At 45.7% G+C, this 26,833-nt stretch overlaps 1 protein-coding gene across 1 annotated transcript in view; it reads left to right on the top strand.

Annotated features, from left to right (window-relative positions):
- GTF2B (general transcription factor IIB) overlaps positions 1-26,833 on the top strand; it is a 221,299-nt gene that overhangs the window by 137,051 nt on the left and 57,415 nt on the right. The window contains exon 6 of the mRNA XM_069641741.1: positions 13,343-13,624. Coding sequence (XP_069497842.1) covers positions 13,343-13,624 — 282 coding nt within the window. The remainder of the gene's footprint in view (positions 1-13,342; positions 13,625-26,833) is intronic.

Raw genomic sequence — 26,833 nt, 5'->3', positions numbered from 1 at the left:
ATAACTAAATACAACTACTGTTTATCTTTGTGTGCACAAGTCCGCACTATTACTGATAGTACGGTAGAACTGTCATTGGTGTCAAAATGCAGTAACAATTGTAACCGCAAGCAACTACAAACTAAGCAGTAGCCTTTGAAAAGTTTCTACAGTTATTCTAATGTTTTTTGGTTTAATGTACTAAGTATTTAAAAATGATATCTTTTGTAAATCTATATTTTAATATACATTTGTTTTTCTTGGAATTGCATTACTAGCTAGGTTCAGTGTAGTTACCTACAGCTCACATCTTCCTCTTATGTTAAGCCTGACTGCTCTGCCACTTTACCAAGGTTCCATGAGTAGTACAGACTGATGCTAAGAGTTGGGGGATCTACAAACCGTTGGCATAGTTTTATAAAGTCTACCTCCAAGCACAGAGCTGCCAAATCATCTAGCAGAGAAGCATTCTTTGTTCCTGGCCGTTCTCGCACCACGCCTTAATTCGTAGTGCAATTTAATCGAGGGAGCAGATGTCTCCCACATGACCTTATATTTGCACTCAGCTAGGAGAACAACACAAAGCACAGAAGACAAATACCAAAATATCAATGGTGTGAGACTTCACGGACTTGCCTTCTGAAAACAGATAAAGCATAGAGACTAACAGCATACACTGCATCCCCCGTAGTCTGCACCAGTCTGTGCTTGCTGCCATGCTTTTGCACCTGGAGGGATATTTAAATGCTCTTCTCTCAATAGCAGTTGAATGGAAAATAACACCAACTGAAAATATAAAGTCCAACCAACACCACCCTTTCTCATTGAGTAATGCTGCAGTCTGTGCTTGCTGTCATGCATTCGCACCATTGCTTCAGACCTGGAGAGATATTTAAATGCTCTTCCCTTAATGGCAGTTGAATGGAAATTGACACCAGCTGAAAATGTAAAGTCCACCCAACACCGTCCTTTCTGGGTGAGTAATGCCGCAGTCTGTGCTTGCTACTGTGATTTCTTAGCTTATGGTGTACTCACCTGAAGTATTGCATTGGTTTTCTATTGTGTTGCTTAGTTTGAAAAGTACTTACGTAGATTAAATTCAATGGTTACCTTGTGTATATAAAATAACTATTTCACTACAACAAGTGTTTCTTTGGGCCTATGTATATAATTAGTTTTTTGTACTTAACTGCAACTCACATCTCCCTCCTACGATAAGCCTGGCTGGTCTGCCATACTACCAGAACCTTGAGTAGTACTGACTTGTACTAGAAGTTGGGGTCTGTATACCAAGGGGATAGTTTTCTAAAGTCCTACCATAAGTGGACTTTAGGAAACTGCCCTAACAGTGGTCCCTGAGTGAATCAAAGTATATGGGGTGAGTAAACATACCCGTTTTACCCCCCCCCCCCCACCCATGTCTCCATAGGGTTGTATGAGCATAACGTCCCAGCCCTAGCTCTTCCTTGCCTAGCCTTGAATGGTGGTGCTATGGCCTGGTATCCCCTACGGTGGTTGGATTGGCAGGGGTCTTTTAAAGACTTTCCTCTTGTTTATACTGAAGTTTGAAACACCTGCAACTAGTTGTTGTCTCAAGCCAACACTTGGAAAATTCATAAAGGAGACACTTGGACTGCTGAAGATACTTTTATTAGGACCTGTGAATCCAAGGTCACTAGGCCCCTTTGTTGCAAGCTAGGGAAGGCCTTTTTAAGGTGAGTACCTTATTAATGAGGTTTTCTCTCTCCCATCTCCTCTTCTCCCATTAATGGCGGCACCCGCTGAGTGGTCCTCCTTGAACTTTAGACATTAATGATGACCCTGAAAATGGCAATCGGAATGGAACCATCATGGTTCAGGGTCCTCAAACCAACCTTCTTTTCTTTGACAGGCTCCTTCCTCACCTCTCAAACCTTACCTCTCCCCCTGGACCGGCTCCTTTGCCCACTGTGCCTTCCTCCTCCTCTGCACAGGTGCCCTTGCCTTTGTCCCAGCCCTCTTGTCGGCTTTGGCTCCTTGTCATCCTCCACTATCCCTCTGGCTCTCTTGACGCCCTGGGGGGAGGAGGGAGAAGGGGGGTGGCGCCCCCGTTGAAGACTTTCAAAGATGGAACGCTGCTGTATATTGCCACGTTAAACTCTTGCACTGCTGTCAAACACTCGTCTGACATCTGCAACCTCCTTGAACGCATGGATCTTGATGTGCTCGCCATCACAGAGACATGGTTCAAGGACAGCTCTGTCACGAGCGTTGACGCACTCCTTCCTGAATGATACAAGATCCTCTTTGTGCCCAGGCCCAAGGCGTCAGGAGGGGGAGTGGCGTTGATCTTACCAGAATGGATACCTGTGTCCATCATCCCCACTTATCCATTGAGTGTCTAGTCTGTAGGCTCTCACTCCTTCCTAAATCTTCTCTCCTTCTGGCCACCTTCTATCAGCCACCAGGACAGTCCACCTTCTTCCTCCTCTCAGAATGGGCTGACCTGGCCTCCTCTCTACTCTTCTCCTCCTCTCCTCCTCTCCTCCTCTCAACTCCTCCTGTGTGGGTGACCTCAAAATCCATCTGGACACTCCTGACTCCTCAGGACCTTTCTGCAACCTATGTGATTCTCACTCCCTCTCTATCTTACCCTCTGGCTCCACCCACACAGCGGGCCACACTTTGGATGCTCTCATCTCCACTGGTCTACCTCACGATTCCCCTCACTACCTCTCTTGGACGGACCACTCTCTTCTCTCTTCACACTTGAAGCTCTCCTCTCCCCTTGTAACGGCACACCCAGTGCGGCCACTGGTTTCAAAGGCACCAGACCCATGAAAAGAGTGACCTTTGCCTATGCCTACTCGCCGCCTCCTACCCCTACAGCTGACTCCCACCCTGACACAGCCCTCGCTAACTTCAATCTCTCTTTCTCTAACACCCTTGATACTCTTGCCCCGTCATGAGGGTCCGACTGATGCCTTTCAAAAAGTGCAACTCTTGGTGCGACACTGATCTGGCTGCCCTTAAACAAAAGTGTAGGGCGGCTGAGCAGAAAAGGAATTTGTCAGGCGGACCCTCCAACAAACTAGCCTGCCGCCTCCTTCAAAGGCAATATCGACTCCACATCCACACCAAGAAAAGAGTCTTTATTCAAGCCTGCATCTCTGCGGCATCAAACACGGGCAAACTTTTCAAAGTCTTCAAGGAACTGGCCAATCCTGCAGCAGCCTCCTCTTCTGTCAAACCCACCCAGGACCTTTGCTCGGCCCTGGCTGTTCATCTTCACCGCAAAAACCCAAGACCTCCTTTCCTCTTTCACTTCCACACCATCACCTGTGGAGCCTCCCTTTGCCCCTCCAACACTTCTCCTCTCTTCTCTCACTCCCGTCACACCTGACGAGGTCGCCAGACAAGTCCAGTCTATGAAGACTTCATCCAAACAGGTGGACCCCAGCCCCTCCAAAACCATTAAGGACAACATTGACTCTCTCACTCCAGCCTTGACTGATCTCTGCAATCTCTTTTGCCAGTGGTCTTCCCAACTTCTCTTAAGCACTCCTTTGTGCACCATCTGCTTAAGAAACCCTCTGCTGACCCCTCCATCCCGGCAAACTACCGCCCTATCTCTAGCACCCCTTTCCTGGGCAAACTCCTAGAGAAGCTGGCTATCTCTCAGCTCGCCCTCCACACCGAATCTGCTGGTTGCCTCCATGACCATCAGTCTGGCTTTAGAGCATCCAAAGGCACGGAAACTGCTCTTCTGAACACCTGCTCTCAAATCTCAACACTAACACCCGCTTTGTCCGCATTCTTCTTGACCTCTCCTCTGTCTGTGACACTGTAAACCACAACATCCTGATATCACGTCTCTGTGACACCCTGGGAATCACAGTCAGGCTCTGACATGGCTAACATCCTTCTTTTCCGACCACCCATTCCAGGTGGTAATTGGGTCCTTTCTCTCTACCATCACTCTTTCAACCTGGGGCGTTCTCCAGGGTTCTAACCTATCCCCCTGGTTCTTCAACGTCTACATGGCTGCCCTGGCACATGTGATTGCCACTTTAATCTCTAACTTTCAGTGCTATGCGGATGACACGCAACTCTCCTTCAGACTACCCTCAGCCACCTCCTCTACCTCTCTCATATCTTACTGTCCGCAATTCAGTCATGGTGTGCTTCAAACAACCTCTGCTTCAACACCAGTAAGACCGAGATTGTTGGCATTGGGACTCCTGCTCCCACTTTCCCACTCGCACTCTGACCAGCCTCCCTGCGCCCGCGCCCACCTGCGAGGCATAAAACCTTGGCAATCTTTGACTCCACTCTCTCCTCCACTCACATTTCAGACATCTCTAAAAAGTCCAATTACTAGCTGCACCTCCTCAGAGGTACTCTTCCTTTTCTCATCTTCCCCCAGCGGCTCATTGTCTCCAGAAACCTGGTTCTCTCAATGCTGGCCTACTGCAACAGCCTATTTCTCAACCTCACTGTCTCTGCTTTGCACCCTCTGCAACTTATCCAAAACAAAACCGCAAGTCTTATCCTTGGCCTCAAGCCCAGTGACTGCATCTCTGCCCTGAAATCCCTCCACTGGCTCCCCGTGGCTGCAAGGATCAAGTTCAAGACACACTGCATTGTCCACAAGGCTTTCTGGGGCCTGGGACCTACCTATCTTCAACAATGCCTACCTAAATACTGTCCTTCCTGAGCCCTCCGCTCATCTACCTCCAACCTTCTGCGAGTGAGCCGGTTCTCCAGGCAGAGATTTGGAGGGAGATCTTTATCCTCAGCAGGGGCCTCCCTATGGAATAGCCTCCCAGCCGCCCTGCACCTTGAACCTGATCTCCTTACGTTCCGGAGGAGATCTTAACTGTCCGGAAACTCCTTAAGACATTCCTCTTCTTTCTCTCTCTTTACCCTGCTAACCTCTCTCTCCGCTCCATCCCGCTCTTCCCTCCTTTTCCACACAGCTTGCTGACTGGCTGCCGGGTGTACCTCAGAGTCACACAGGTCCCTGGCACCCTTGAAAGTCCTCTCGCACTTGCCTCCAGGACTTGCACTTGCCTAATCATTATTGCACTTGGTCAATGAGCCATGAGAGGGGCATCTCTCGGCACTTACCCCAGCTTCTGACTGACTGGGGTCTTTTGGATCCCCCCTGCCCTTGTCCCTCCCCCAATCTCCTGTACCGTCTGTGCACTTGTACGATTTGAACATACCATGCCTTGAAGATCGTCTATCTGCCCCTCCTCCCCCCTCCTTGCATGGATGCGCCTCAATGCACTTGGAAAAACAGCAGAATCGTCGTCAGACCTATTGGCTGTTATCTACGCTGTTATTTTTATTATATGCACTTACTCTGCGTGTGCAGGTTTGTATCGTTCAGAAATTCAAAGGCCCTGAATTACTGTTTTTTTCCCCTTGTTCCCCTCCCTCCTTGAGCGCTTTGAAACACTTGCTTTGTTTATAGGCGCTTTACAAATAAAGATTACCATACCATACCATTGTAACTTCTTTCTTTCTTCTCAACCTATTAGTTCTCACATTCTTACCTGGTTGTATTTCTTTATTTACTTCCTTTGCTACACTTAAAGTATTGTAATTGTGTTTAAAGTGAAGTATCTATTCTCTTAGTAGAGCACATCAAGGTGATGTATGCAATAGTAGTCCATATTTCAGTGTGTTGATTACCTATGGTTTGTAATTGATTTGTCTACTGCCTAAATAAATGACTGTATTTGTATACATCATCATCATCAACCTGTATTAGAGTGCTGTGTGTGGGCTTAACTGAACCCTCCACTCCACTCCTGCCCTCTGTTAAGATGGATTTCCAATATCAACTCTGGGGGTGCATTTTGGGAACCAACCTATTGCAGCGAACAGGATGACATTGAAGTCTAGCCAAACTCAATCAAGGTAGGTAGACAAGCTTAGACTCTGGAGGAGGTGTGAGAACGATCTGGGGCTGCAAAGAGACACACATAGAGCACTGCAATAATTTCAGTTGGACAAGGAAGTACAAAAATATACAATGATTTATTAGGCCTTTACAATATGCACTATCAATGAAAGCTCTAGGTAAGTATTGTCACAAAACTACTATGAAATACATACATACATTCCTTCTTGTGAGAAACGCCTTTTATTCGTAACCTGTGCAATACAGGTAAGCAGTCAAATGTAGAAAATGCAGTAGAAACACTTAAGAGCAACACTAAACTAGTTCCCCATGTCTTAATAAGTCCAGCCTTGAGATGGATTGGGGCCTAGTGCCCTAAAGTATTCTGTTCCAATAGGTACACTTTTCAGGTAGGTTTATTGTGTGATAGGAAGATCCCACTGGTTGCAATAGTTCAGGCAAGTTACTCTATTAATCCCAGGAGGCCCTGGAGAGGGTCCTTGACTAGACCACCACGATCCAAGTCTGGAAAGAGAGAGATGGGGACAGACCTTTACGCCCATGTAACCCTATGGGAATTAGGGAGGCTGGGGCAGATATGTTGACTTAAATACCTTACTTTGATTTCTCCAGCGACCACTTCACCGGTTCTGGATTCCTTTGGGGACATTTCCCTCTGTGGTTGGTCCAGTCGAGGGAGGCCCAGGGGTCACGGGTGCAGAGGTAATTTTCGGACGCAGGATTTAGTTTAGGTTGGTTGCTGTAACTTCTTTACAGTCATTGTCCAGCTGAACAGGATAGCGACGAACGGAAGAAGACTTCTGCAGAGCTGGCGGCTTCCTGGGAGCAAAGAAGGTGAATTCCAATGGGAGTCACAAGCAGCGACAGATTATCTTTGATGGCCGAACAAAGGAGCAAGCCCTGCATGGCTTCCATTGGTACTAGAAGGCTGAAAATGCAGCAGCATGTGTCTTGTAGCACAAGTTAAAGATCCTCCCTCCAGGTTCCAAGGATGCATTAAGAATAGTGATGCCTACTGTCAGGTAACACAGGAGAGAGCGGGCAGTCCGGTATCTGGACTAATCATTGAAAATGGATTAATCGAATTGAATTCCAGCTAAATGTATTCATTGACATGTTCGTGTCTGAAGCTTTGCATCCTATGATACATTCACTGAAGATCTGTGAAAAAGCGAACAGTGACCATGACATGTTACTCATGAAATTTGCAACATCTGGACGCAAGCAAAGACCAAAGTGGCCACATAAACTCCAGGTTGAATCCAATAGAGTTCGCTTAAGATTGGAGGAGAGTGAAGTCAATGTGGTGATGATTCAGTACTGTCAATTAAGTGCTGATCTGGAATACGATCAATTATTGACTCGATTCAAAACCGTAAAGACAGGTCTAAAAAATGTAAATGTCGGGCTCCAACCTTCAAGCGCAGGAGTGGCACGAACCAACCACCCCCTCCGCGGTCCGAGTGCCTGCAAGTCACAGCTTACACAGACCTCCGAGACCCCGGCGGGGAAAGAGGGTTAGGGAATCGATGGTTGGACAGGAACTGTTTTTTCAGGATAACCGGAACAAGGGTTAGGAGAGGGAAGGTGGACAGGACTGGGGGTGATAGGGTAAATACAAACTAACAATTAAACATGCATTCCAACCTTACAGATACATTACATGCCCATATTACAGACTGTCATCAATGAGGCAATTAGAGCAAAAGGACTTATCTCTGTTTTTGAGTGCTGGCCTCCTGCCTGCGCACTCTCAGGTCCGGTCTCCGGAGCAGATAAATGCTGCAAAGAGAGTTATGAGTTACTACCTTGTGAGTGTTTCTTCACACACACAACAGATGCATCAGTGGGTCAACGACATTCCTTCATGCACCCCCACGTTCTAACTCATATGCCCCCGTGAGTGGGTTTCACCCAAATATGCGGTTAAGCCGCACGTGGCCCCGCAATGCTGATCCACGTGTTATTATTCACACGAAGATTAAATAATAAACATGCCGCTAGCCGCATGTGGCGCAGTGCGACTTCTGTACAAGCCACGCCGCTGTGCTCCCAATAGCGATTCCCTTAGCTAATGCACATGGCTAATTATGCATGCAAATAATATGCACTGCTCGTGGGATCGCTGCGCTTCGGTGCCAGTCTTGCGCGAGTCTCAGCTTGGGTTTTGCACGGGACTTATCTTTTGCAGAACAAGGGGACTGAGGAGTCTGGGCGATGCCCCCTTGCGTGAGCCCTGCTGCGCGTGAGAGAATCCTGACTGTTCGCCCCTGATCGCGGCTTTGCTGCCCCAGCGCGTCTTTCCCAGCTCTTGCTGTAGCTGCTCCCCTGCGCTTGCTGCACTTATCTCAGGCGTGTGAGGGGCCCAAGTGATGGCTGGCTGGGGCGTGGCCCCTCGCGTGTATCCCCTTCCTCGGAGCTGCAGTGAACACGTCCTCTTCGTTCGGGAGTTCGAGCACAAGCCCCGTGCTAACGTGCACGCGCGCATGCGCGGATGTGCTCCACCCGACGTGGGTGGGGTTTTGTAGTTTCTGGCCCAGAGCCTGCTGGGAGTTGAAGTCTGTAGGCCTTTGTTCCTGCAGAGAGGGCACAGAAGCCTTCGATAAGGCAATATCCCTTTGCGCTGGAGTTTTTCGTGTTTGTCCACGTGTGGACCACGTCCACAACTCACTCCAGACTCCCTTTTAAATGATCCCAAGGCCTGCACCTTGACAGTAAACATGGTTCAGACTCATCATTTCGATCCCGAGATCCTGATCCAAAAACGAAGGATGGTGCTGCACTTAGGAGAACTAAGTCCCTAGATGCTGCTACTCGAAAACTGGAAATAAAGAAGGCGAAACAAAAATATAAGAACTGGTTGAAGATGCACAAATATGCTCTAATACAAAACGATGCGGAACAGATGCTTGCGACATTAAGGAACAAAAACTCAAGGGACTTCTGGAGGCTCATCAATAACTTTCAAGCTCCTCAAGTGGCTCTGCAGTCCTGCATGGTCCCGGAATCCGCATGGATAGCCCACTTTGAAACCCTCTACAAGGCAGAGGCACCAGGAATTGTCACATTGGAAACACCTTTGAAACCGTGGGATTTGACGTTTCCAAGAGAGGATATTGTATCAATAATTAAGAACGCAAAAAGCTCACGAGCACCGGGCCCTGATGGCCTTACCAATTTTACTATCAAACAACATCCTGAATTATGGGCATCCACATGTGTAGCCCTATTTTATAGAATAAGTAAGTGCCACAGGACCCCCAAATCTTGGAAATCTGCTGTCATTGTCCCCATATTCAAAAAGGGAGACAGAACATGCCCAAAAAACTATCGCCCAGTGGCACTATTGGATGTTTTGGGGAAAATCTACGCAACAATATTGCAGCAAAAACTCGTGGCATGGGCAGTCGAGTCTAATCACGTCGACAAAAGGCAATCGGGATTTGTAAAGCCAAGTGGGCTGCTCACTAAACCTGCTACTTCTGAATCTGATGAAGATGGAGGCTATAAAGTCTAGTACAAAGGTCTATTTGGCCTTCATTGACTTCAAGTGCATTTGATACTATCGACAGGCCTCTTCTATGGTCGAAACTACAAAGTTGTGGATGTCCGGCTGATTTATTAGCAGCAATCCAAGATCTGCACTCTGAAACCTCCATACAAATCCGTTTGGATAGTTCTGGAACTTTATCAGCACCAATCAAAACCTATAAAGGGGTAAAACAAGGCTGTCCCCTAGCTGCCGCAATATTCAGCTTATTCATATCAGATATAGGTTTTGCGATTGATTCAATAAGCTCTTTTCCACCAAAAGTACCAAAGTCCCATCTAAGCTGGCTGCTATACGCCGATGATTTGGTCCTGATGGACCTAACTCCTGTCGGCCTTCAGAGGAAGCTGAACGCGGTTGACCAATATGTTGCAATTAACCATCTGGTGATAAATACTAAAAGATGCGAAATCCTGATGTTACACAACCTGAACAGTAAAGGAGGAAAAAAATCTAGAAAACAGAGATGGTACCTGGGTCAAGAGACCATTCAGACAGCCGAGAGCGTAAAATACCTCGGCATGCTAATAAACTCGTCAATCAACGACGGTCCATGGGTCATTGAAACCAAAAGGAAATGCAAGCAACTGGCAAGTCAAGCTGTCATCATTGATAAGAAATTTGGAAAATTTTCATTAAAACCGGTGCTTGATTTCTACCAGCAAAAGGTAATCCCGGTCTTAGTATATGGCGCTGAAAACGCCTTGGGATGTAGCCACGACACTTGGGCATCGCTGGAGAATTGTTTCTGGTCTAAGGTATTCTCTCCCAAGGGGTATCCTGACATGTGTGAGATACGAACTGTCGCTCATTTCGCTCCATGCAAGGGTATGCTGGACTCTGGTGAGTCTGTTTCGCAAAACTCGCTGGCGCGAGCAAATACCGCAATTTGACATCTTTCACGATCTGACGCCAACAAATAACAGCATGGTGGCCCTGTTGGTCAGGAGATGCGAAGAGATTCTGAGTGAATTTGGAATCAGTCTGGACATGCTGCATAACGACCCGAACGCCGCCAAATTAAAAATCTGGCGTGCGGATTGGGATCAAACTTGCTCACAACGAGCTGCAGCAAAAATGATGAGCGAGGCGCCGCTCGAAACACGGGCATTTAACTCTTCACAACGTTACATCGAGTTGTTTCCAGATCCTCAGGCTCGAAGAGTGTTTATGTCAATGCGCTTAAACATATTTAAAACCAAGGAGCGGTTGGCGTCATGGAAAAGTATGAATATCTCCAATCTAACGTGTAGACTATGCACTAAGGGCAAGGAAACCCTTAAACATTTGGTGATATTTTGCTCAGCACTTCGATCAGAAAGGACATATCACCTGGGCCCTTGGAGCCTAAATCACCCCGCCCTTTGTGCCGACGATTGGTGGGCCAATATGTTCCAAGGAACGAACATGAAATTGATACTACCATTGACTCGCTTTCTAACGATAATTGAAAATCGTTTGGATTCAGTGTTGGTTGACGAGCAATGAGGATTTTGATTCGACCCTCGGAAGAGAAAATGGGAGGGGTCTTCTTAAAGGACTGGGATACGTTGATGTGTTGTGTTTTGTGTTTTTTTTGTAAATATTTTAAAGGTTTGTGTTAAACCGATAAAATTAAATAAAAAAAAATACAAAAAATGTATTCATTGAATATATTTTGTTGGATTTCGATTACGGTGGGGGTGGTGTGGAGGGCGGGGAACACCCCCCCTAAAGAAAATGTTACATGAAGCTGCCCAGTGCCAAAATACTTAAAGATTTCAGGACTGGACAGCTCCATGTAACATTTTAACATTAAAAATAAATGCATCGAAATGATATCTTTTACATTTGAAAGTACATATCCATTGACACTTGACCATTCCTATATTCGATGGACAAGTTTCGATGGAAATTTGCTTTTAAATGTAAAAGATAGCATTTCGATGCATTTATTTTCGCTGTATTTTTTTCAATGGATTTGCTTTTCGATGGTTGTGATTTGATGGAAAGACCATCAACCGGTCAGTCCACTGGGTCGTCCAGGGGCACTGGCTCTGCAGATATGGATCCTCGAGCAGAGGTCAAAACTGGTTGTTCCGACTGGTCCATAGGTCGAAGCACAGACAAGGCCCTTCTTGAGATCAGGGCAGAGGAGCAGAGCTTCACCGGTAATGCACTGGCTTGATGCTGGTCAGCTGCAACAGACATCGTCATTTTATCCGAGATCATATATGCAGAAAATCGCCCCTACACACGAGACAGTTGCCTGAAATCGGCAACACATCAATGTGGGCATAGAAGGACTAGGAAAAGCTCATTTTAAACATCTTGATATGAGGAACAAAACCCACGTTTCAAGGCCCTAGGACGCACTTTCTCAGAGATATTTGCTCTGGGAACACACTGCACCGTGCCAGTTTGAGGCGACAGAGGGGACAGCGCACAGAAGGTCTCAGTATGTTGCAGCACACCAACTCTTGCCTCTCCTCCACGTACGCCCTGAGGTATGTTAGCCAGCCAAGTGCGTCCTTCTCAGTGCAGTTTAGTTCAGAGTGCAAAGCACATGAAGCGATAAGCGGCTCGGAACAGTGACCTAGAGGATCATTGTTTTTAAACAATTGATATGCGTGCTATGTCTGTCTACAGACCCCGTGCACAGTACTGGTACTTTTTATGACACAGCCATTTTAGAGTGCTAGCAACTCTTAGTAGCCATTTTCGCTAATTGCAAAAGTTCAGAGTAACTAGTCAAAAACTTGGTAGAAAAATATCCGCTGCCACCAGCCCATCCTGGAAACATTGCATTTGTAACCAGCAAGTTCCAAAAATAAAGCAAAAGATAAAGTTATAAGTATACAATTAATCTAACCACACTTGACTTTAAGCTGATGTTGCAGCTTTACAAATACTTGGAATCCACTACGAGAGACGGTCTCCCAGTGCTGATAGTTTTATGGACTGATCAGTTTCCCCATGAAAATGAGCACAAAGCAAGGGAAGTACTTACCACCATAAAGTTGTCATTGGTTAAAGCAAATAGAAAAGGGTGTCCAATAGAGATCTATGTGAGAAAAGCCTTGCTGTTCATTTGCACTAACCGGATAGTTTGGCTAGACATTAGTTTGTCCCTATTCATCAAAATATGGTGGCTTCCCAGAATTTGTCCATCCATCTGAACAGTCATTGTAAACCCTTGCCTGCAGCACCTTTTAATTTGCTAGGATTTGTGCATACATTTAGCATTTTTAATGTGCTTGTTATAGGCCTGTGAATTTTAACCATGGGATGGGGGGGTCTTTACCTAGTCTGGGAAACAAATTGAAGCTTTGAAAATTTGACCCACTCCAACATTCCTTTCCAGCATTGAAGTAAAAAAATGCATTAAAGTATGACCTTGCGACAAAGAACACTCTAATGAGGTAATCTGGAACTACCACCATGCCCCTTATCATGAGACTTTGCTGTCAACAAGATTTCATCTAGGGAGAGGAGAAATCTAGTGCCTGCAATCTTTCTTTGGTAATTTCTGGAGGTGTGAGTGCACTGTAAGATTGCAATATTGGATTCACCATAGTGCCCTTCTGGTCTGTACAGTGTTGAATAGAAAATGGAGAATACTAAAGCAATTGTCATTCGTATTTGGTGTGCCTATAGCATCTTGTATTGCTGAAAATGTGGATATGAGATGTCCTTCCCCAGACTTTGAGGTGACTTGGCCTGAGAGTACTCAAGTTTCACGTTGGCCCAGTGTGTGCGGTCTTCCTGTGGGAATGAATTCCGTGGACTTGATTGTGTTTCAGGTTCATGCTGTTCTTGTTTGGGGGACCGGTGTGACTCCAACATGCCATCGCACACAATAGTGAAAGATGAGCAATGCCCTTTATAACCAATTCCTTCCATGCTTCTTTTTCTACATGCAGAAATTTGTGCAGTGTCTAGAATTTCAAAGAAAGAAATTGGACGTTGCTTTAAGCTCATCTTAAAGGCTCTTGAAACAAGTGTGGATCTGATTACAACTGGGGACTTCATGTCAAGATTCTGTTCCAATTTGGGGCTGCCTAAGCAAGTGCAAATGGCAGCTACGCACATTGCGCGCAAAGCTGTGGAACTGGACTTGGTTCCAGGAAGAAGCCCCATCTCTGTCGCAGCAGCAGCAATTTATATGGCTTCCCAAGCATCAGCAGAGAAAAGGACACAGAAAGGTAAGAGGAGGACTCGTACTGCAAATAGCTATTTTAAACAAGATGATCTCATGACTATGCAATTCCAAGGACACATTTTTAAAACATGTCATATTGTATTCCCTATGTCTGCCTCCTCATTCTTCACAGATTATGTGAAATCTGTGTCTGGTTTATAATTTGGAAGGAAACCTCCCAATACCAGATCTCTGGATACAATAATGTTACCTTCGGCATACATTCCAACTATTGTTCTGCAACTATCCTTCATTTCTGGTAAGGATGGTCTCCAGGTGTCTGTCCATACCCGAGTTGGGGGACCCTGGGATTATGTCAGTGCTCGAACCTTCCAAGAGATAGGAACACATGGACTGTCGCTGTGAGTTCAGGTCAGGGGTGTATAAGGGAGCTTGCAGTGTTTGGCTGTGTTTTGGTTCTGCTTAACCTCTTCTTGTGTATGTTTGATGAACAGCACCATTCTAGTGCTCTAAAGCTATGACTCTTGGATGCAGATGTAGACGAAAATTAATGTACTCTTGACTCTGGACCTTCTCCTTTTATTTCCTCTACTTCCCGGGGTTACCAGCAGAGCATAAGCCTTTTTCAATTTCACTTCCAAGATGAACTGTTCACTTTTATATTTTTTTATTTAAATCACATCACTGTAGTGGTCTTTCTATACTCTCAAATCTGGTGATTGCTATTTTTTGTAGTGAGTTTGTTGGCTGTGCTGTGCAGTTTGTAATCACTATACAAGCATCCAGAAAGCATAGCCCTCATTGTTCCACATATAGATTGCCTCGGAAGTGGCTTGGGGTAGACCGAGAATACCTTTGAGTCAAGGAAGGGGGCAGTTGTGGCACAGGTCTGAACTTAAGCTCTTATCCCTGTATCCTTCTGTAATACTAGAGGGAAAAGAGGATGTAAAATCTTTGGCGGTAGACCCCATTTGCCCATGAGCGAGAAACTGGTGGGTGCAGGAGTAACTAGATCTGCAAGAGGAACTCAAAAATGCAGGCACAAAGACAGTGGATCCTGACAGAACTTTGTGCACTACTGCTGCGTAATACCCTATTATGTTGCAGCAAATCCGTTTGCAGGAGACCTTACGATGGAATATGGTTTGGTTACTGTTTGGAAAGGTGTTCTCTTTGCACATTTCCTCCACATCAATGGAGTCCTCCAGCAGATCTGCATTTTGCCTGGATCCCAGATGACAATTGTGCCGAGTAGGGCTCTGTTGCATCATTCTCCTGCGTCACTAGTTTGGGGTGACACACGCACGCACGCACGCACGCACGCACACACACACACACACACACACACACACACACACACCCCCCCCCCCCCCCCCTCTACACACACACACACACACACACACACACACACACCCCCCCCCCTCTACACACACACACACACACCCCCCCCCCCTCTACACACACACACACCCCCTCTACCTACACACACACACACACACACCCCCTCTACACACACACACACACACACACACACACACACACACACACACACACACACACACCCCCCCCCCCTCTACACACACACACACACACACACACACCCCCCCCCCTCTACACACACACACACACACACACACACACCCCCCCTCTACACACACACACACACACCCCCCTCTACACACCTCTATACACACACACCCCTACCTATCTACCTGTTAGGGAGAATTCTCAAAAATGTGCTAATCCCCTTCACCTTAGAGACCCCCCGGCAACCTTGCTGGATTTTGAGGACTTGATTCTTTTACCTGGAGAGAGTGTGACCTTTTTTCCTCCCCACTCTCATGTATTTTGATGTGTGTTTTACCTCTGTCTTTCTTTTGGTTATGGAGTCTAACCAACTCCATAGGCATCATCTTATTCAATTGTGTCACACAGCACCTTGAGTGCAGTGGCACAGGGATGTCTTTTAGACTTCCCAAGGTTTAAATACCTTCTCTGGGATAAACTACTGTTTCCCAGAGTCAGTAAAGTGAAATTGACTTGCACACCCTATCTTACAATAGAGTGCTGGAGGGGTTACTTAGTATCCCTATGTCTAGATACTCATGTAGCAGTCAAATGCTACCCTTTCCTCTCAGAATGGCTGGTGGCAATGGTTTTACAACGAACTACGATGATTTTTCCTGACACTGAACACCGTTCGCGTTAAATCACGGGAGCCGTCTGAGCCCCCTTTGTTTAAACCGGTTCCGGTCTTCTTTTTTTGCCATTTCTTTTTGGAAAGGTCCTTCTAGAGTTTGTCTCTGTGCACCAAACCAGGTTTGGTCCATTTGTTTCATCGACTTAGGCGGGCTTCAGGACTCTGACGCCCTAGTGTCTGGGGTGGGCAGGAAGTGAGGGAGGTGCCCGAAACTCCCTGTGCTTAGTCTCCTAGGAGACCCAAATGCACTCGGACGTGATTGGCTGGCTGTCTGTCCGGCAAGGACAGCCACCTTGCTGGATGAGTGGCAGCTAGGCTGGAATGAATGGGAGGAAACTGGATAAAAGGCAAGTCTCTTGGCTTGGAAGGCAGAGTCGACCACTGGAACGAAAGAACTGAAGGCTAGCTTGAAGAGGACGGCTGCTGCAACTCCTGGACCATTGGTTTACCCGGTGAAGCCCTGCTGCAGGTCCGAATCGCCAAGTTCATCTCGACAGAGAAGCCCCCACAAGGACGACTTCTCCCTTTGAGTTTGTGGGACCAATCAACTCGAACCATAAGCCACCTGGATACTCACCTCTGAGCTGGTTGACTTTTCTCAGAGTCCTGCAGGAAACCGTAGAACCAGGGAGGGAGACACCAGTTTGTGTGCTTGACTTTACAGCTACTGGAATCAAAGATTTGCCAGTTGCCAGCTTTTGGACCAGTCCCAGTGCAGGAGTCCCCCGACGTCCTCCCTCTTGTCCCCACGACTGAGGCCCAGGAACAGCGAGATCTGCAGGAACTGCCAGGAACCAAAATCATCAGCTGCATCTTTTTCTTCAATTGTAAAGGTACTGTAAAACCAGACTGAGTACTTACCTCTCGCAGTGAACGTGCTTGAAACTTTCCCAACTCGCAGGCCTAATCAGCTTGTGACCCAGCGTATAATTCCTCTTGCTACAAACTACTCCTAAGAACTTATGCCAAGACTTTTCTGTTTCACTACCAGAACTGCTTTATCCTATCCAAGACTTTAGCCCATTGACTTTGGCCTAGCCTATTGAATTGACTCTTCTGGTGAACTCTAAAGAATTGCACTGTCTAAGAATAACTTGTAACCTTTCATGTTCTCCTTAGCCTATGCCTTTTTGCTCCTCCTTCAAAGTAGTCTGAATGCCTCAGAAACTTAAAGTTTATAGTACTGTAGTATATTTATGTATGATAGTTAACTGCCTCCTTCTAGTGAATGTTTTATAACTGTTGAATACATTAATAAGTGTTTAACCAAGAAACCTTGAGTGTAAGATTTTACTTGAACAACTGTGATTGTAAGACCTCTGTGTAACATCATAACAGCTCATATTCCCTCTTGAGATAGGCCTGGCTGCTCAGCTACGCTACCAAAAACGGTGTAGTACAGACTTGTACGAAAGGTTGGTTTTGCTTAAATTTGTAGTCTTAGTTGTATGTAGTGGTCCCCAAGGGTACTGCATACAATTCTGCCTAACACCTCTATACACACACACACCCCTATATACACACACACACCGCTCTACAGACACACACACACCCCTCTCTACACACACACACACCTCTCTACACACGCACACCTCTCCAAACACACACCTCTACCTACACACACACACACCTCTCTACCTACACACACACCTACCTACACACACACACCTCCCTACCTACACACACACACCTCCCTACCTACACACACACCTACCTACACACACACCTACCTACACACACACCTACCTACACACACACCTACCTACACACACACCTACCTACACACACACCTACCTACACACACACACACACACACACACACTAAGGCAGAAAAGGTGTCGGGCAGGGTATGGGGTGGTGCCTAGGGCAAGCCAATCTGGCGAGTCCATTGCTAAAGGCAAGGAAGTGGGTACCTGTGCACGGGATGCTAGCTGGTACAAGACAGAAGGGGAACATGATGGCAATGAGACAGTTGAGCATGGCTAATACTAGGCAAATAGTAAAGTGTTTAAAAGGCTCCAGACCACTACCGATGAACCGTAAGACCAGTAGAGTAGATATAATATTTATGGGGTGCAGTCTCAGATAAATGCGGTTCTGCAGGTCTAGCACGGAGAGGCAGATGGGCTAAGTGCAAAATGCAGGTCAGACTAAGAAACGGGGATGCTTCCACAGTGCTGAGTGCCAACGGTTTCAATACAAATTTCATTTGAATTTTTAAAATAAATATTTCATTATTTTTTTTTAGTTTTTTTTTTTTTACTTTGTGTGCTATCAAAATTAAATTGATTTTACAAAGGTTGTTAATTCGTAATTGTGTCCATTATTGTATGTGGTTGTGTGTGGTTCCGTTTCTAATTTCCTTGGTTCTTTATACTTTATTACTTTCATTTGATAATTTCTTTCTTTATTTCTTTGTTACTTTACTTCTTTATTTTTTCCTGTATTTCGGTCGCTGTGTCTGCTTCTGTCCTTAAAATGTTGGATTTGTGTTTTTCAAGCAAAGCAGCTTCTAGGATTTTAGTTGTTGCTATCGTCCAGCGGTTTTTTTTCCCACTTAGGAGGCGGCACCACCAAGTATCCTCCTCTCGGAGGACGAAGGATTCCAGGAGCGGGGTTAAGTATGCTTTCCTGAGATAGACGGTTTTCGGGCATGTCAACAAAAGATGTCTTATTGTTTCGATTTCAGCAGTATTCTTGCAAAGACGGCACTTGTTCGTGTTTGATAGCCCTCTTAAAGCTCTTATCTCGTTTGTATGCAAGAGGTTTAGCCTGGCCCTTAGGAAGATGTTTCTTCTTCGTTTGTCCGGAAAGCATGTGAAGACTTGGTAGATTTCATTTAGTTTTTTGGGTTGGATGGGTAAATGGCCAAGGAGCTTATTGGCAGCTGCTTTTTCCAATGTATCAATCCAGTCAAGCTCTTGGAGCTTCTTCTTCACCCGCATTGGATTTCGGGTTAGATCGTTCTCATCGCATCCGATCTTTAACAGAGAGGCTTTCTGTTTGAGCACCCATTTTGCAAGGATTTCGCTTCTCCCTGTAGTTGTTTCATCTTTAAGCATATTATATTGTGGAGCGGAGTCTGGCATAATGATTTTTCTAAAAAGGGCCATCTCATTCCAATCGACAGTTGCCTTCAGTGACAGCAGTCCCAGTTCCCTTCGAATTGCTGGTAGGGATGTCGATTTCGGAAGGTGTAGCAGTTCTCGCCAGAAATAGGCTTCCAATTGTGGTCAGATGTTTGGCGGAATAGTTGGCCATACCTTCTCCTCCATGTGTTATTGATGGAACGAATTTTCCTTTGTAATATTTGATTACAGGCAACAAAGAAAATCGGCCAAATTTTCTGTCTAGGGCCTTTGCCTGGGAGGATAATTTCCGTGTCTTTTCCCATAGGTTCGATTGCATACTTGTCTCTCTTTCGGAGGAGTCAATCATGGTTTGGTTTAGTTGTTCTTTCAAGAACCAGGATTTTGGTTTTCTCTTTATTGATCAGCAAATTGTTCTTAGTTACATAAGAGTTCAAAGTATCCAACTGCCGTTGGAGACCAGGATAATGTCATCAGCATAAAGCAGCCTCGGAATTTCTGTGCCCCCTAGTTTTGGTGGAAAAGTTCTGGGCTGGTCTTCGGAGTCTTTTAGGTCGCCGAGGAAGGCCGTGAAGAGGGCCGGAGCCAGAGGGCAACCCTGCTTTACGCCTCTTTCAGTTGTAATTTCTTCTGACAGGGTACCGGTCTGATTTAACTTTACTCTGATGGATGTTTTTGCATGTAGTGCAATAATAGGTTCAAGAATCTTTTCGGGGCACTTCCATCTTTTTAGCTTCGCCCATAATAGGTCTCGATCGATCATGTCAAAGGCCTGAGTCAGGTCCACAAATGACAGATAGATCTTTTTATCTTTTTTCCTTGCCAGATTTTTTAAAATGCTTATGAGCATGATGTTTATTGTTCCAACGTTTTTTGTGAAACCTGCTTGCAACGGGTCATAACATGACACATTTTTTGCCCACTTTTGGAAACTTGTGAGCAGGTATGAGCCGTAGATTTTCCCTATTGTATCTAATAGGGCGATCGGTCGATAATTTGATGGATCGGATCTTTCTCCCTTCTTGAAAATTGTTACCACCGTTGCTGATGACCATGAGCTAGGAAACGATTTTGAACGACAGATTTCTTTGAAGAGTATGCTGATAAAAGATGCCCATGGTTCTTGGTTTGTTTTTAAATCGAAATTTAATATCTCATCAGGACCAGGCGCTCTTGAAGTGGTTAAAGTCTGTATTGCTTTTTCAATGTCCTCTTTGTCCGAGTAGTCTTCCCACAGTGTACTACTCCAGGTGTAGGTACAAGTTTGAATCGAGTGAGTCAGAGGTTTCTTGAAAAGCGTAGTAAAATGTTGTATCCATCGTTCTTCGCTTACTGCATTTGTTGTTGCTGCGATTGAAGGATTTCCTGCCCCCTTTACAAGGGTCCAAAACTCACGAGAATTTTTTCCATTAAGCTTTTTTAACATTAGTTCGGCGTCTTGCTGATAGAGGTCAGCTCTGTGGAATTTTAACCATCCATTATATTTCTTGGTCTCCTCTTTAAATTGCCTCTTCAGCGATTGTGAGTTTGTCTTTTGGGCTTGTCGTTTGAGTTTTCTAAGTGCTCTTCTTTTTGTAACCAGGAGTTTGTTGTATTGGTGTGAGCCTTGTGGGGCTTTACTGGTTGTTTTTGAATAGTCACTTTGATATGGGATCAAGAGGGGTTGATAGTCTATTGTGTGCTGGCTTTTGTTTTTTTCTTCACCAGCAAGTTTTTGCCTGTAAAATTCAGCAAGTTCCACAATCCGGTCTTTTGTCATCCTTAGCCGGTTTCCTTGGTTGTTTATTTCGACCCTTGTTTCCATAGTTGTTTTTGAGGAGTTGTCAGACAGCCAAGTTGTTTCCACGATATTATGGTCACTTGCTTTTGCTCGTATCACGCTGAAAGATGTTAGGAGGTTTAGCAGGGGTTCAGAAGTAAAGATATAATCTATTGTGGCATTTTGATGAGCTCTTTCCCATGTCGGTATTTGTTGCGCGTTTGTTGACTTTTGGGCTGCGTTGTATATGTGCCTCGAGTCCATCAATTTCACCCATTTTTGTCCTCTTGAGTCTCCCCGATGTGGCTCTTTTAGGTTGGTCGATGGTTTTTTCGGAACGGGACAAGACGCGTTTAGATCACCACAAATCGCAATCATCGTGATTTCTGTGTTTGCTTGAATGTCATCGATCTCAGCTTTGATCATCCTCAGGAATCTCTCGTCTGAGATTGCTTTCGGGTTCCAATATACCGTTATTATAGCCAATGTTGACTTTAAAGACTTTTTACTTGTCGGGTCTTTTCTTGACCATTCCACTTGAATTGATAGATGACTTTGGGAAAATGAGCGTTTTTTGGTTATCTCGAGGCCAGAGTCGCTTTTTACGGCTATTAGCAAACCTGTGAACGGTCGGCCTATGACAGCTTTTTTGGCTGGTGCAATTTCGAGTGAGTATCCATCTATCGCTGGAGCTTCTGCTAGCCAAGTTTCTTGGAGAGCCACGATATCAAATTGCCCAAGGTTTGTATCTCCGTTCGTTGTTAGGTGTTTAAATCCCCTGGTGTTCCATGATCCAAATTTCAGTGAGGCTACATCTTTTGTTTGAGTTGGAGTTTCAGATGTTGTATGCCTCACTTCTGACTGCTATTTGCTAGAATTTGAAAATGAAGGTTTTGGCAGCAATGCACAAAGTTGTTTAATTGGTCCAACAGGGGTTTTGCTATTTGTTTTAGTTAAGGACAGAGGAAGCTTTGCGTGATGAATTGTGGGAAGCTTTTTTCCCAGGTCTATTTTGGAACTTCTTAGATTAGGCTCCGTTTGCGATGGATTAGTGCACCTTCGTTCTTCTGGCCGCAATATCTCCGCAGAGTTTAGTCGTGGATGTTTTATCGGGAAGGCTTCGTTTTTCGTTGATTGATGGTGGCGAATATGGTCTTGCTGCCTGATGTTATCCCGAAGGTTCTCTGGCAACCTTTCTCGTTGGTTTTTTGCTGGAGCTCGCTTTGACTTTGTGTATTCAGTGATGATTAGTCCTAATTTTGAGAGGATTTCAGTGTCTCTGTTGGATATAAACGAGTTAGAGCACTCCTTTATATGAATAAAAGCTTTAGCTTTTCTAGCAATGTGGTATGGTTCCACGAGCGTGATTTCCTTCGGGGTTAAACGTTTGAGGTCTTTGGTGTTTTTCAGAATCTTCATAATAGTGCTTCTATTCAAGGTTAGCGATTCCCTGTTTGTTTCGGATTGTTCCAGTTTTAGAATTATTCCATTATTGCTCTTACGGGGAGAACTGTGATCTAATCTGTTTCTGTCCCATGGTCTGTTGTCTTTGATCTTGTCTTGATGAGATTGATGTCTTTGCTTTTTCATTTCTGCCGGCCCTTGTGGTTCCGGTTTGTCTTCAGAAGTTCTATACCTGAAGGATGATTGTTCTAGTTTACTTTTTTGCGGAGCTTCTTTCTGGAGAAGGTCTGAGCACGAGAGAGTTTGAGTAGTATTAGTTGAACTCTTTCTTCTGCGTTTTTTTGATTGTTTATCTTTTTCAAGAGAGCATATCGATGTTGGTTTGCATGCTCTTGGGGGAATTTTATCTCGTGTTTCTGGCGAAAGATGGAGGGTAATATTCATTGCGCTTTGATCCGCTAAAAAATCTTCAGCAGTTCTTGGAGATTTTTTTATTTTATTTGCAGACTTTTCACCAAAGTTAGATGAACTTTTCTGGTGATGGAATGCCAGGTAATTTTGTTTTTCGTTGGAAGCTCTTTTTATACTGTTATCAGGAGAATTTAAGTGGTCAATGATGATGCATGTTTGATCATTTTGGCTTCGTTCGACAGCAGAGGTTTTTGGACCTGCCTGTGGTTTTCTGTTTTCTTCGTTGCCTGAGATTTCTTGAATGCCAGAAAATACAAATTGAACTGGTCCTTGTTGAGAATCAGTTTGTGTATGAACGCAAGCGCTCTTTAGTTTGGGAGCCGCCCTTGCTGTATTGTTCGTTTTAGGACTTGAAGTTGCTAAATTGAAACAGTTTTTAGGTGTTTGGGGACTCTTTTCTTTTGCAGTGATGAAGCCCTCAATGAAAATCAGCTTCGTGTGCAACATAGCTAATAACGTAGTGTGGTCTCTCATTGTCTCATTGAGAGACTCGTAAAGTTTACCAAATGGTGATAAACCAATTGTTATAGCCGACATTATCGTCGTTAGGTCTGTTTTTTTTGTAAAGGATTCATTCTGCCTTCCAGAATAATCAGGTTGGTTTCTGTTTGATGCGTCAAAGGAGGAGTCTTGAGGAACCCTCTGTTCCTGCTGGTGGTTCGTTTCTCGAGGCTCTCGTACGAAATGAGGAAGAGAAGATCTTCTTGCCGGTCTATGTGCGCCGTAAAGCAGCCAATCTGCGTCTGCGGATATTCTAGGATGGTGGGACAATGAGGCTTTAGATTTAATAAAGACTTCCCACTGGTCTGGCGTAAAAGTTATTTGATTGCTGAGGGAGGCGGAATCTAAGCTTTCACCAACTTTTTTTGATTCGTTGGTCCGTGGCGGGACGGTGACTTCAGCTCCCCGGTCCTTGTTCAAGGGCGATTGGAGTGGGTGGGTCGTAGTTGGAGACCCCAAAAAAGGGGGGGTACAACCAACCCCTTCTCAGCATTCATCTCGCTTGACGCGGACTCATTTGCGCATATTTCAGCTGAGTTTTCTTCTGTGATTTTCGGAGTCCTGCTGGGTTTTAGGATTGGTGCAGTCTTTCTTGTTTTCACTACGGGTTGTACATCGATCAAGGCATCAAGTATCTCATCATCAGTGAGTTCCGTAAGCACATTGTGCTTTCTTTTCCCTTGTCTAGCGAAAAGTTATTTTATGGAGTTGCAGATCCTGGTTTTGGGGGTAACATCCTCAAGCGCTCTTTGTTGTGTTTTATTCATTTGGCCAGTTTTTTTGGCATTTATTTGTCTTAATGTTTTTTTGTCTTGTAGTTTTTTGATGTTACTTGACTCTTCATTGGGTCTCTGGGAACTTGTCTTTTTCTTTGTCAGAAGCCTGAGTTTAGGGTCTTGGATGAATTCCCATTCCTCAGCTGAGTCCGACGTTTTGTCCTCGGATTGGGCTGCAGTGCCGCTAGTCTCCTCCGGGGGAGCTAGTCTGTCCGGGCTGGCGCCGAACGCGCCTGCGCAAGGGCAGCCGACTGGAGAATCACCCCTTGGGCGAATCGACCCGGAGGAACCACCGTCCCCGAGGCCACCTGCGTGCACCTGTGCGCGGATCCCCACCGCCGGCTGGGGTGCCGCCACCCCACCACGGCATCGAGGCGGGTCCTCCGTCTCTGGCGCCAACCTTCCCGCCTGAGCCACGTCGTGGGAAGAGGAACCCGCCAAACCCCGAAGAGCCGCCTGCTCAGTGCAAGCTTCCACGGTAAGTGGGAGGTCTTGTGTTATGCAGCAATTTGTTTGTTTGGGTTGTTTAGTTGGTTTTGGCTGTTGCTCTACGGCCTCTTCCTGGTTGAGCCTATGCACCCGTGGAGACTTTTCCCTCGCGGTCGGTCCTCCGACTGGCCGCACTGGGATGCCTACGACACTTGGCAAGGGCTGGGCTGGGTATTCGGGCTGAGTATTCGGAACCTTTCCCGCATTTTCAGCACTTCCCGCGTTGTTCTCTTTGGTCAGAGAGGCGGTTATGTGCTGCGTTGTGGCTAGAGCTTCGACTTCATGACTCACTCCTCGGGTTTTAGATTTTTGTTGATTCGTGACTTCCGTGAGGGGGATGTGAGTTTTAGCCACACATGATTGGCCCTTTTTAGGTGATTTCTGAGTGGTCACTGCCGCTTTTTTCTGACGCTGAGACCCGGCTGATGTGATGGTTGGGCAGGTGCCCATCAAGGTGGTGTTTATAGGCAATAAAGCCTGAGTTCTGAGTTTGACCGGGTGTTTTGAGGAAAACGGAGGACTTGAGGACAGTTGGAGTTTCCGTGAGCTTCTAAGGCGCATGTTTTCTTCTTCTTCTATGCCCTCGCTGGAAATATTTAAAGTGCCTGGTTGGTGGAAGTCAGAGGTTGTTGCCATGTCTCTGCCAGTCCTGGCAGGGACTGCAGAGACTGCAACTGACTCTGCTCTGACTCCGCGGCCGCTCCGCGCTGTATCTGGGTATTTGTATTCTTCTTCCTGTAGTAGACAGTGAGAACAGACTCAGAAAGTAGAGGAGCAAATGAAAAGTCCGACCTGCACCGGCCTGGGTCATGGTCAATTGCGACACGGGGTGTACGTCAAGTGGGGTGTGAGACGGGTTGGCTGCCTTCTCAAAGCTGAATCTGAAATAAATAAACTTGAAAGCGTTTTTATTGTGCGCCACATCCCTGGCCGGTAGAAAGAGTCCTGGTCTGGAGTGTGGCGTATCTTTAAATCTGTGACAACACTAAGGAGACCTCTGCTGAGGAGTCTGCTACAAAGTGCTCTTATTGTGTGCTAAGGTGAGTTCCCTCATGCGCTAAGTGCATGATGGTAGCCTGCATATAATGCCTAGAAGAGCATATGAGGGTAAGCTTGCTTTCTTCACACAGACGTTCGCCTCACACAGCGAGATCAGAGATAAGCCCCATCTGAGCTTGGGGTATGTATAAATGCATCACTTCAGGTGGACACCGGCCGCAGGCTACAAATTCGGCTTAGCAGGACACCGAACAGCCTCGCCCTTGCACCAGACACCCCAACATCTCTGCCATTCGAATAGAGCGACAACCTACAACATTTTTCAGTCTAGCTGGTCACACATCGATTCTCCCGCACTAGCGCTTTGTCGTGACCTCCCTCGACCCTCTTCCACATGCCTAATTTCTTGCCTTGCTTACTGGAGCCTAGCCGCCCACCTAATTCCTAATGTTGGCAAAACGCGTGCACAAAATGTAGGCCTTATCTGAGAATATTCCCATACCTGGACTGGTCTCCAAGGGCGTTCCTACCACAAAGCGCATTAAAGCCATACAAATAGGAAAGTGCGATTATATAAATGACTGCTACTAGTGTCGCAAGCTGCTAGCAGCTTTGTTTTATTTGGATGAACAGTGGGGTAGCCTTTGTATCGCATTTATAGCCACTTGCTCCCTGAACAGGAGCCAAAGTGACTACCCAAGAGGCTTTTTAAAATTTTATTTGTCCATTTTTTCCTTGATACAATACAGCATATCAACAAGCAAGTGAAAGGGCTATGCAAGAAGTTACCTCAACATGCTATATTTCTCCTCCCCTCCTCCCCATACACAGGTTCGCATACTATGTGTTTTATTTGTTTTTTACCTTTGTAAAGCGCTCCAGGGCATCATGGTGCCGTTGCAACCGGTTACACTGAGAATAGTTATGTGATTAGAATTCGCAGTTGGACGTCTGGGCAATGCAAGTCATGTTTAGGCAAATTAGGCAAATAGCCAGGTTTTGAGGGCCTTTCGGAAAAGCCAGTAGGACGTCCATGTGCTCAGCTCAGGCGGTAGGGAGAGTGTCACATGATGTCTAATATTCTAAGATGATGTGGGCAGTATTGTTCAATGTAGTCTCTGTGGAGGAAGTCCAAGATTGCCGCCCATTCATCTGAGAATTAGTTTTGTTCCCCTTGCATTCCAAAGGTGACACATTCCAGGGATACAAAGTTCCATAGTTTATAGTACCAGTCTCTAATGTGGGGCTGGTCTCTGGATTTCCATTTCTGCGCCACTACAAGGGGGACCGCCAGTTGAATCAAGTGGGAATGCCAATCTTTTGTGCTTGGGGGTCATACTTCGGTGCTTGGGCTTGGCATGCCCAGTAAACGTTCTCTTAGGTGTTGCTGCCTTTTGATGTTTAAACATTAATTGCATGTTAAGTTCCACCTCTTCCCAGAAAGGTTGTAATTTTGGACAGGGCCAGCAGATGTGAAGCTAGTCCCCTAAGAGGCTTTTAAGCCCTGTGATCTATCCATTTTGTTTGTGGTTGTTTTTTGTGTACTTCAAAGTGGAACCACCAT

Source organism: Ambystoma mexicanum, chromosome 1q, assembly GCF_040938575.1.
Source record: "Ambystoma mexicanum isolate Mex_15411 chromosome 1q, UKY_AmexF1_1, whole genome shotgun sequence".
In the NCBI taxonomy this organism is placed as follows: domain Eukaryota; kingdom Metazoa; phylum Chordata; class Amphibia; order Caudata; family Ambystomatidae; genus Ambystoma; species Ambystoma mexicanum.
The sequence above is the reverse complement of the archived record's forward strand: the minus strand, read 5'-3'. Positions and strand labels throughout refer to the sequence as shown.